We start from the raw sequence: 12,002 nt of genomic DNA, 5'->3' as shown, positions 1-12,002 counted from the left end.
GAATATAGGATCAGGTCTACACTTTTGAATTCTCTCTCATTATATATCAATCATGTCCCTATTGTCTTTTAGATGCCTGTTGAAGACTTTTGTGTGGTTTTTTTTATAACAAGCCTTTTAAGTGGGGATATTTATCCCAGGTAGTATCTGGATTGGATTTGAAATTGTTTTTATATACGTAGTTGTTTAATCATTGTTATACATGCAATTGTTTTCTGCATTCTTTTATTGTACTGTGAACTACTACTACTAACAAAAACAACCACCAACTTCATTTCTCAACAACCAACACAGGAGGAGACAAAGAAATATACTGCTGTTCAGACATAAATTTAAAAATGCAAATAGCACAGAACACTCCCACCTCTTCCCATTCAAGGTAGTAAAGCAAGAAAATCCTGCTGTTAAGGAGAAGTCAGCTCAAAAGAAAAAATTAACCTGAATCAGCTCTTCCAGCTCCACTTAAAGTTGCTTTTAAAAAGAAAAACAAGCATTATTAATAAAATTAGCACTGAAAGGTACCAGTGATATGCTGATGTTAACATCTTGCTGAAATGAACAAGATATAGACAGGTAAGCACTACAGACCCTTGCAGCCTGTGCCACTATTCTGCAGCCAAGTTTTATTCAAGGATCACTAAGCCAGCTTCTCCCCAGCTTTTGCCCCACTGATGGACTGCAACTCTCATCATTCCTGACCACTTGCCATGCTGGCTGGAAAAGATGGGAGCTGCAGGTTCACCAATATCTGCAGGGGAATAGGTTGAGGAAGACTAGTATAAGCTATTATACTAGGCATAGGATTGGCTTGAAACTCACCTGCACGTTATCAAACGATGGGTGGGATTCAACAATTGAGCCCCATCAGCAGAAGGACCTCCATTTGTACAGGGGGGGTTTCCCCCCTCCCTTGAAATTGGCTCATGGTGTGTGCGTGCCAGGAGAAATGCCAGAACAGCAAGCAGGTGGAAGGAACAGGGATCATATTCCATCTGGTAAGTGGAAATGCTTTCCCATACAGAATAATCGCCTTAGCACAACACTGAATTCCTCCCTGGACTTTTTGTTCTCCTAGGTATTAGCTTCTGTGGAACAGCCATGTAGGTTGCCGCAAAGAGTTTAAACACAACGGGCATAGGATGGTGGGATGCCCAAGCCCTAAAGTTACGGTGCTCACTTATCTAAGCAGCAACATTTCTAAACATAATCACAAACACCTGCTAAGAAGGAAGTCTGGTTGATTTCAATGGGACTCATGAATTGCAAGTGGTTCTTCAAAGCTCTTGTTTGATCCCAGCTTCCAGCAGTGTGTGCCATATGAGAAACTCCACATCTTCGAAGGGAATCATGTGGAGAGGCTTCAAGACAGGAAGAGGCATTAAAAGTCAGGCAATCTTTCTGGGAAGCCTGTTCAAAGAACTTTCAGAAAAAGGCAAACTATAGGACCCCCCTCCCCCCCCCAAAAAAAAAATCTGTAGGAGTGAGGAAGGGCAGGCAATATTCTGGCGTAAGACTCTTTTTCTTACTTAGTTCAGAACAAGAAGTAAATAGCCAGGCAGGTTTTTCCCCCAAATACTGCCCAAGTACCATTATGAGCTGTTTAAGGGCCAATAAAGAGAACTTGATCGTTTAGTAGATTCAGAGTGCTGGGTTGGAATTTGGGATGGGTTTACACTTCCCCTAAAAGGTACAGATATATAATCCTGGGGAATCTCTTCAAGACTTGGTACTACTGCTGGATTCAGAGGTAGTGATTGTGGCAGCCCAAAGTCCCTTTCACCAGCTTAAGCTAGCCGAACTCCTCTCTCAGATTTTGATCTTTTATTTAAGCACTGGTTCCTGTGTACTTTAGGCAGAGCTGCTCTTGAAAACGGATTGGAGGCTTCAACTGGTGCAAAATGCAGTTGTTCGTGTATTGATGAGTGTGAAAAGCCATCTCCCTAGTTTTCGTTTGCACTAACTCCTTATTTCTTTTCAGTAACACATTATTATTTGCAAAGGTGTTTTTCTTAACCCAATTCTGACTAGTGTAACTTCCCCTTCCTTCACTACTGTGGTTTAGCTCTCTTTCTGTATCCCCCTTTCATAGCTTTCATGACACTTTTCAAATAATTTTAAGTCATCTTGAAACTCAAAATTTAATTAGAAAAAGAAAAACCATGTAGACTGCACTAGGCACATTTGGGTGCACAGGTTGGAGGAGAATAGTTCTTACATGCTCATCCTACTGTACATAGATCTTTATATTATTATTTTTTAGAACGTCCAAAAGAGTATGTTACAGTGGTACCTCGGGTTACAGATGCTTCAGGTTACAGACTCCGCTAACCCAGAAATAGTACCTTGGGTTAAGAACTTTGCTTCAGGATGAGAACAGAAATTGCGCTGCGGCACCGGGAGGCCCCATTTCTAGTTATGACCGGACCTCCGGAACAGATTATGGTTCTAAGTAGAGGTTCCACTGTACAAGGTAAGTCTAACAAAACACTTGAGCAGCAGAAAAAAATAATAACCAGCTAGATGTCCACATAACCACTTAAAACTGACAAAAAACAAACAGTTCTTTTTGGGGGTGAGTTGCTGAGGTTAACCAATACTGAAAACACTCAAACAGAGAACAGTCTTTGCACACGCAATGAATGCTTAGTGAGAGATTCAAGTGAATGTGTTTCAGGCACCACGTGCAGAAGCAAGTATTGTTTTTAATCCGACAATATTTTGTTTTTTAATTTATTTTATTGAATTTGTATAATGCCCTTTATCCGAAGATGTCAGGGCGGTTCACAATATTGGAACATACCACATACTTGTGGCAGTAAGGACATATTATGTGCACAGGATCCACAGGCGTTGGGTGTAAAGTGGCCTTTGGAATACTCTCCCTCTCCCTCTCCTCTCCCATGGTGTGATTTTAGCTTTCCAGTTGCAGAAGTAATTAAAGGTACCTTCCCGAAGAACGGTCACCGAGAGAACAAATTCTGAAGCAGAAGTGAGGACTCTAAGTGTGGCCTTGGGAAAGAACTTCAGACCAGACTGTTCACATCCTACTACCCTATCATTTCTGCAACAAACGCATGTGAAATGACAACAAGCTGCTCTTGGAACTTCCTGTTCCAACGAGCTCTGCTTTGAAAATAAGTTTTTAAAACCTTTCACTTCTCGATTCCATATGCTATTGGACGTGTTTTGATAGTACCGTAATCAACAACCCCCCAAACCCCACCTGCACAATCTTTTTGCATGGGAAAGTTTTGCTCAGACCCTTTGGTTAGGATCACATGCAGCAAGAGCACAGCTGCATTTCAGTGGCCTAGACTTCCAGGACGTCTGCTCCCATTATTCCACACAGAGTTCTAATTTAGTCCCACATCATAGACTTGGTATGTTTAGAAAAGCTCCACGTATGGGATCATTTGCATGCATGTGCTATTTATAAATCCTGTTTTACACATCACTTTTGTTTTTAAATACAGGATGTCATACAAGGCTTTGTTTATGTGGACTAACTGGTACCAGGTGGAGAATAATTTCACCAGCCACGTTTACATACGCTCGTTAAAAACCCTCCGTTCCCAGGCCAAGTTAACTGAGCTCCCACTGATCACCCTCACTGCTACAACAGGACCTATTCTTCCTTTTTGGAAACATGCAGCACATGTCCAAAGTTTGTTTGTGTGTGTGTGTGTGTGTGTGTGTGTGTGTGTGTGTCAGGTCTTAAGGGCACGCATTTACACTATTTAGATGCACAATTCTCTAAAGGGGGAAAATTTTGATTGTTGTTAGCCGCCCTGAGCCCAGCTTTGGCTGGGGAGGGCGGGGTATAAATAAAATTTATTATTATTATTATTTAAAAAACCCCCTCAGAAACAGGACCTGGGAAAGATGCAGGTTGTCACTTAGTTATTTTTTGAAAAGGGTGTTTGTGTATGTGTCAGAGCTGCCTCTAGGTCCCAGCTCACAGAGGACCAACGCCAGGCTGATGTTATGTACAAAAGTCTTTATTGAAGTTTAATTTCCATTTCAAAGCCAGAGCGTGCAGCCCTACGTCTAAACTCTAGATCGGCGAAGTCCTGTCTGAGTCTCCGCCCCTTCCACACCAGTTTAAGATCCTAGCCCTGCTCCACCTTCTGCGCTGCTCTCTTCTCCTCTGGGTCCTCCTGCCCTCTGGGGCATTCCCCTTTCTGGACTCTTCCGACGCTGAGTCGCTTAGCTCCTCCCCCTGCCTCCGGCGTGCTTTAGGACCCGGTTCCCAATCCTCACTCTCTGCTGTCCCGCGCTCCTGTACATTTGAACTTGCTTCTCGCGCCAACCCAGTGACCTTTCTCCTAACCGTTACACTACTTCTATCACTGCTTCCCTCTTCCGTGACACTGGCCGGATCTGACCTCCCTTCCGTTGTCCGACTCTCCGAGGGAGGCGTGGTAGGCTCTGCCTCGTCTCCTCTCCCTGGTGAGGAAAGCACTGGCCCCGATGCCTGGGACTCTTCCCCCCCACTCTGCTCTGGTGGGGAAGCTGGTCCTGATTTCCAACTACTGCTCTGGGAGTCCCTGCTGCCCCCTTGCTCCTGGGGCGTTCCCCTTGGGACCCCCCTGCCCCTGGCCACTGGCGCTCCCTTCTGTGAATCTTCCGATTCGCTGGAGAGGCTCATGGAATCCCTCGGACCACTGTCCCCTCCTACGCTCCCTTCGGATTCCTCCCCCTCGCTCTCCATCTCCCATCTTCCCTGTGCCTCAGCGCCTGAGCCCCTGACAGTATGTGTAGGAGAAAATGTTCACTCAAATCCATAGGCATGCGCCACTGCCACTTATTGCAGTGAATGTGCATTTTATAAATGAAAATCAGACCTCAGCTATTACAGTTTCAGTGCCCCAGTTGTCAAATCTTGCTATTCTCTCAGATTCCATGCTGTTTCCTGTGAGATTAAAAAGCACTTTCCAACTGATAAAAAGGAGACCCCGTGTAATGGATCTACGTCTATTTTGCTCAAACTGTTGCGCGCGCACACACACACACACATGATAGGTCAGGAGGGAAAACTACAACTAATCCCAAGAGATGCAGTAATGCATGGCCAGAATCACATAGGTACAGTCTAGACAATACTACACTATCCGGCTAAATATTTGTTTATTGTGGAGCTCACATACTTATAAGTTCTACTATGAAAATGAGGAATACAAAAACCTAACATTTCACAGAGAATAGCTCAGGTGAAGGATGGAAACGTGAGGTTCTCCAGGTGCGTTTGGGTTCCAACTCCCACCAGCCACAAGCCAAACATGGCCAAGGCAGAGATCATGCTAGTTGTTGTCTAAGTTCCCCATCCTTGGTTCAGGATAACCATTGCTCAGTGGAGAAATAAAATGTTGCAAATTCCCTCGCATGCAGTCCGATGGAAATACTGCGCCATGAGATTCTGCTGCATGTCTGAATCAGCCTTAAGGAAGTATCTTCTGCATTTCAGATAGGAATCAGATGTGCTCATTCAGTTCCTTGGTGGTCAACCTCACATGGAAGGAGAATTCATCGTTTCTGGTTTACTAAGGTGGCAAACTGGGAACATGGGCATTTTCTGTTAAATTGTGTAAAGAGTATGTAATAATATGGTGTATGTATAATACGGTGTAATAATAAATAGGGAATCTAGGTTATGCACTTTCTTGATTTACAGATACTCATTAAGAATCAATTAACTGCAGAATTACTCTTTCCTAAAACAAAGATTGCTTTAATGTTAAATACTTTTTTGTATATTATTCATTATCATACTCCGATCAACCTCCCTGCTCCTAGTTATTTGGGTGAATTATTATGGTCATTACAAAGGGGGAGTGCAAGCAGCACATGATGGATGGCTGATGTCACCAGTGTAATTATGACCAGCAGCTTCAAAAAAATAATAATAATTAACTAATGTTGCCTGGTTGCTCTCTGAGGTTACACAGAGGTAACCCATTATGTAAAGAGAAGTGTGAGAGGGGAACTGTAATTCCTATAATCTCTGCATATTTATCTTATGCAAGTATTAATCTCTTTAATGAAATTACTTCCTGCAGTCAAATACCAAACCATATAGTGGCCTTAGAAACCACACTAAGGCCGGAAGAGCCATAAGTCTCCTCTCTCCCCCCAAAAAGGAGAGCCTTTGTAAGCTACGCATTACATTATCTGGTTTACGCTGCTCAGCTAAACAATCGTTTGTTCAGTCTTAAAGGCAGGCTTTGCTCATCATTCTGCACAGTGCTGACATAGTCTAGGTTATTCTGGGCACAGCTGGAAAAGGCAAGACATGCTCTGAGGTATCAGTTACCTGAAAAGGGAGACGCAAATAAGAAAAGCATTCAGAGTGTATGTTTAATATAAAAATTGTGGGCCTGACCCAGACAACCCTGAAGAAAAGCAGTTACTAACTTCCCTTCATTTTTTGATACACGGTAGAAACCACAGTTTGCAAAACTTATCTATATGTGCATCTTCTCACTTATAATGAACAAGCCTAACATATTTGCAAGTGTTTTAAGCTACCTCTCAAGATAGCATTACAGGTTGGGTCTTTTCTTTCTTTTTTAGAAATTAAAATTAAAACCTCTAGAGGCACAAGTTGTTATTTGCTGCTTTTATTTGCCATTCATTTGCCCAGTTTGCACATAATGCCATAGCTAAGTGTAAACACAAGGAGAAGGGGACGACAGAGGACGAGATGGTTGGACAGTGTTCTCAAAGCTACCAGCATGAGTTTGACCAAATTGCGGGAAGCAGTGGAAGACAGGAGTGCCTGGCGTGCTCTGGTCCATGGGGTCACGAAGAGTCGGGCACAACTAAACGATTAAACAACAAAGTGTAAACAAGCAACTTTCTTTGGATGACAACCATCCTACCACAATCTTCCTTTCATCCTGTCAGATGAAAATATTGAATCTGGAACTCCAAAAAAATAAAAAATCACCTTCTCAGCTCCTTTGTCAGAATATCACTTCCACTATTTCTAAAGCTCATGGTGCGAGGGGCATTATTCATGCAGCCAAAATGGCAGCATCAACCCACAAGACAGTGAAATCTTCAGCCCTAGGGGAACTTTAAGGAGGAGAAAAACCTAAGCTTGACAAAATGGCCAAATAAGAACTCAGCAACCTCAATAAATTTAACCACCACCATCTCAATATCTGTGAAATACTGACTAAATGTTGGGTGAAGAAACCAAACCAAGGAGACTGGAATAGAGCTGGGATCCTAAGCAGGAAGTATTCTACCCTGCCATATATTGTTGCTGGTCCAACTTGGTTTTATTTAATATCGAAGGTATTAATAGGAATAAAGGGGAAATTGTTTTATGAGTTAGGTGTATACCCCACTCTTCATCTGAGGAGCTTAGATCAATTTCCACACAGTTCGAGAGTTATCCCATCTGGGAACCTTTAGACTCAAGACTCTTTGAACAGCACACTGCACATTTTCTTATGTACCAACTATAATTCTTTCAGGCATCAGTCCTACACAAGGCCAATTCAGTACTGGTTTGAGGTTTGTTTTGTTTGTTTTTACTATCAAAGGGTATATAAATGTTATGGAATAAATACATTTCATGACACCAGGTGAAGCACCTAGGATTATTTTTCAGAATCAAGGGCAAAAGTTGGAGATACATAGCACCTGATAGCAAAAACACATTTGTTCTCAAAATCTTGTTGTTTCCTCATCTTTCCCCACTACCCTAACAAACAAGAAAAATGATATCATATGTGAGCAATAGACACTCCTAAAGTCTTTGCGGGAATATGCTTCATCCCTGAAACCTGGGCCACAAATTTATACCTGTGATGTGAACCTTACTCTCACTGCTAGTTCTCTTAAAAAAAAATTAACAATTAGTATTAAGAGGCACAGCAACCATAGTATGCACAATATTCTAATTAAGGCTTGAACACTGGTCTTTGTAGATATTCTTGCTGTCATGCCTGGGACTTAAGCAGGAAACATTCCAGGCCACTAGGTACCCGGGGTTCTTATATATGGGGTGTTTAAGTCAAGCAATTTCCAGCCCTACAATATCCTGGTGCTTAATTGTGGCAGTAGGGTGAACAGCTGTGAAATATTTTCCTAATCATGACCTTACACTAAAAGTGGCTTTGTTTTGTATTCGGGTTCTATGAAAGATCTGGTGCATACAGCACTATCCTCTAGAAGTGGCACCTATAGACAGATCCTTATTGCCTGGTGGATAGTTTTAACAGTAACTTACAGAGAGTAACTGTCACCACCAGGAAAATCATTTTCCAGAATATGTATGTGTCCACAGTAAGACTATAAGAATATATGGAGTGGACTGTATTAGTTATTTTGCTTTCACCAGTTTGATTTGTTATGTCAGATTGTAATCAAAATTACAGGTTGTATTGCAAAGCTCTTTGATCCTGAATTATTAATTTGGCTCAGCCACAAATGAATTGATTTTGCACAACATTGATCCACAGATGACCTTTCAGTGTCCTCCCCTACTGTTTCGTTAAGTGCAGAAATGTGTGACAGGATGTGGCCCATACTACTTCTATGTTAATTGTGGCTACAGCACAAAACATACTTACCTGCAGGGAGTCAAACTGAACTGATAAAAAAGTCTGTTTGTGAACCATAACAGAACCAGAACTTCTATAAAATGTTTTTTCCAACTTTACTCAGACCATAGCCTTAAAATAAAATCAGGTGACCGGTTTAAAATGAGTGCTCAACTTTGTTTCAAGTGTTAAAAATGAACAACAACAAACACCAACCAGCTTCCCAAGTAAAATGAAATTGTGAACATGTACAATTAAAGCCCGATAGCTATTTTATGCATTCCTCCCCCACAATTATACAAATTTTGCTTTTGCATAGGATTCTATACTCTGCCCTCCTAAAAAGGTTGAAACGACCTTTTATGTTAAGGGTACAACTCACTTTAAATAAAAAAAGTGCTACAAATGGAACTATTTCCCCTGTTATTTTCATCTAAAAGCATCCTTTATAATATCTGTGGGTTATGTCTGATCTAGTGCTAATAAATTAGGTCACTTAAAAGCTGCTTTGCTCATGAAATGAAACACAACCAGTTACCAAACCTGTACTGGGGTGAACTGGAATAGCATACAAAGCAAGGTTACAGGTGTCAAAATAAATACAAATGCAATTTCCCCGCTTGCTTACCTGTAAGCACAAATATTTCAAGGGCTGTAGACCGACATGTGGCATGTGCAACTCAAGCTCGTCATTCAACTTTAACCAACCCTTCCTCAACTATGTTTAGTGCTTTTTTGTTGGAAAATAATAGTCCTTAAAAAGTTGTTATCAAAGCCCACAAATGTAACCCAGTGCCAGCAGTATCAACGGGATTTGTATTTGCAATCTCCAATATGGAACTCAGTGGAAACAAAGAAGGTGAATCTCTTGCCTCCCTCCACTCCATTTCCTGCCACATATCTGCATAATCCAAGGGAACAAATATTATCCTGCATGGTACTCAACTTCTTGTATTAGCAAGCATTCTAAACCAACAAAATCCAACTAACCCCCCCCCCCCACCCCAGGATTTCAGCACCTTGGTATTGCATATTGTGCTATCATTGTTTTTTGTTGTTTTTGCAGCACTGAACATTACTTACAGAATTTATTTTCAAAAGTGTGTTTTTTCCTACCAATAAAAGTAAGCGTGGAAAGATATAACTTTTTTTGGTGTTCGAAGCAGTTTCTATTTTAACATTTTATATCTTTCTGCAGAAGTCATTTTCTCTTCATCTTAATGCTCTAAAACTGCCCCCCCCCAAAAAAAAGAGAAAAGAGCCTGCCTTTTTTACACATGTATTAATCTGGACAAATCAGGAAGATGAATATTTCTATACTCACTTATCATTAGCTGCATTTGTAAAATAGGGTTGCATTTGGAGCTCCTCCACATTTTGTTTTGGCTCTGTACTCTTGGCCCAATATTTCTAAACAACCACTGCAAAAACTCTATGAAGCAAGAGCTTCTATAGGCAGCTTTCTGCTATATACACAGATCTAGCTACTGATAATGATGTATGCATATGAAGTTGTGCTGAGATGCTTCAGTAATTGCAGATTAACGATCACAAGAAAGCCAGGAATAAATTGGTCTGGAAAATATCACATGCTGTGCAGAAATACAAACCGTGCTGCGAATGCTCAAGACTGCAGCATACATAATGACTTATTGTGCATAGATGTTTTACGGTACTACTTCCTGAGGGGGCCCCCTGTGCAATCCAAAACTTTCCTCTAGGGGTTCAACCTTTCACTGAAAGTTAAGTCTAACTGAAGCATCTTGCACACAAATATGGAAACATGTTTAACACATGCTGAATGTTAAAATTCAATGATACAACAGGTTCTCCCCTCCCCCTTCCCAAGCATGCAATATTCAGATTTATTTCATGGGAGGGGATTTTTCATACCGCAAGAGTAGTCTCACCAAACGAAATTGTTTGGTTTCTGCTTTCCATTGTACATGAAAGGCACTAACTAGTAAAAAAAAAAACCAGATTTCCTTTAAGGCTAGGAAAGAACTAAGACTGCAAAGAGGTAAATACTTTTCTTCAAACTTTGTATGTATTTGTGAAGGAAGTTGTAGAGGAAGATTTACAAAAAATAAAATAAAAAAACCAAGGTTTGGGGGGGGGGAGAGACGAGAGGGAGATAGTCCTTTCCCCTAGTGGGTTAGCAAGAAACTGCGGTGGCTGTACTGGTGTTCCCAATTAAAGCAAGGGGACGGAGGGAAAGAAGTTATACTTTACCAGTGCAGAAGTTCATAAGTGCTGATGAATTGCACACCGAAGCAAGGCAAGGCAACGTGTCTTCCATTCCTGCCACCTACGTTACGAGCCGCGAACCAGTTCTGTCTGCGTTCCCTGCTTGCTGCCTTTCCCAGAGTTTCACGGCAATCCCGAGTTTTCCAAATCAGACAACATACTTTAAATATTCTGAGGAAATCCTGCCAGTCCAGATGGCCCGCCACAAAAGCACTTATGCAGAGCACAAGCAAGAAGTCCCGACAATCAGCTTTGCTCCTTCCGAGCCCTGGAACTCTACAGAGCAAAAGAGCTTTCTGCGTTTGAGAGCGAGCGTGTGTGTGTGTGTGCTAGAGAGAGAGAGGGAGAGAGGCAGAAGGGGGTGGGATACATAAGGGGAGAGGGGGAAGAAAATCTGTAAGGAGTGGCTAAACCTTAGACGTCACAAATACACTAATAAAGGCACTTACTAGCACAGACACAACACAGTAATCTTACTTTGCAGCACAAAGTAAGAATTAAAGAGCTCACTAAGGGATAAAAGTTTGCTTTTTCTTCTTTCTTTTTTTTTTTAAAAAGTTGGTGATTAAGCAGGCTATATGATTTATTATTACTATTATTATTATTATTAGCTAGTATGCTGAGTTGACAGGGACACAACAGTGTCAACATAATAGAGACCAATCTTTTTTTTAAAGCAGCTGAAACAAGAGATTGCATCTGAAGCCCTAAATCTTAAGCTCCTTTATTTTCTTCACATCAGGCTGAATTGCTGCCACAATTTGCACAGGCAGCTTAACAGATCTCTACCCGTGTGAGCCATCCTGGACCCTGTGATCCGAGGCTCTTCTTCATCTGCCTCTTCCACAAGAAGGGCGAAAACGTGAGAACGGGAATGCTTGTGGAATGCTCTCCCCATGGAGGCTCACCTGACACCTTCACTACATATCTTTAGGCGTCAAGCAAAAACATCCCTCCCCTTTCCCAGACCTTTGGCTAATTTAACAAATTGTAGCCAATGGGGGGGTATTGTTTCTGTTTCGTACTATGGTATGTATTTTTGTGTTTCTATATTGTAAGCCACCTATGATCCTCAGATGAAGGGCGGTATAAATTTTTTTTTAATGTTGTTGTTGGCGGCATCCTTCTGCCTCAAGAGACAATGGAGTGTGTCTCCAGAGCTGAAATTAAACTGCTGGGAGAATCAGAGAGCCTGCTGTGGCT

At 41.6% G+C, this 12,002-nt stretch overlaps 1 protein-coding gene across 3 annotated transcripts in view; it reads right to left on the bottom strand.

The window, feature by feature from the left end:
• EML4 (EMAP like 4) overlaps positions 1–11,143 on the bottom strand; it is a 94,935-nt gene extending 83,792 nt beyond the window's left edge. For all 3 annotated transcript variants that reach the window (XM_081854576.1, XM_081854577.1, XM_081854578.1), the window contains exon 1: positions 10,785–11,143. In XM_081854576.1, coding sequence (XP_081710702.1) covers positions 10,785–10,851 — 67 coding nt within the window. In that variant the 5' untranslated portion in view covers positions 10,852–11,143. The remainder of the gene's footprint in view (positions 1–10,784) is intronic.
• Between the last annotated feature and the right edge of the window lie 859 nt (positions 11,144–12,002).

Source organism: Podarcis erhardii (assembly GCF_964252035.2).
Source record: "Podarcis erhardii genome assembly, chromosome: 3".
Classification (NCBI taxonomy): Eukaryota; Metazoa; Chordata; class Lepidosauria; order Squamata; family Lacertidae; genus Podarcis; species Podarcis erhardii.
The sequence above is the reverse complement of the archived record's forward strand: the minus strand, read 5'-3'. Positions and strand labels throughout refer to the sequence as shown.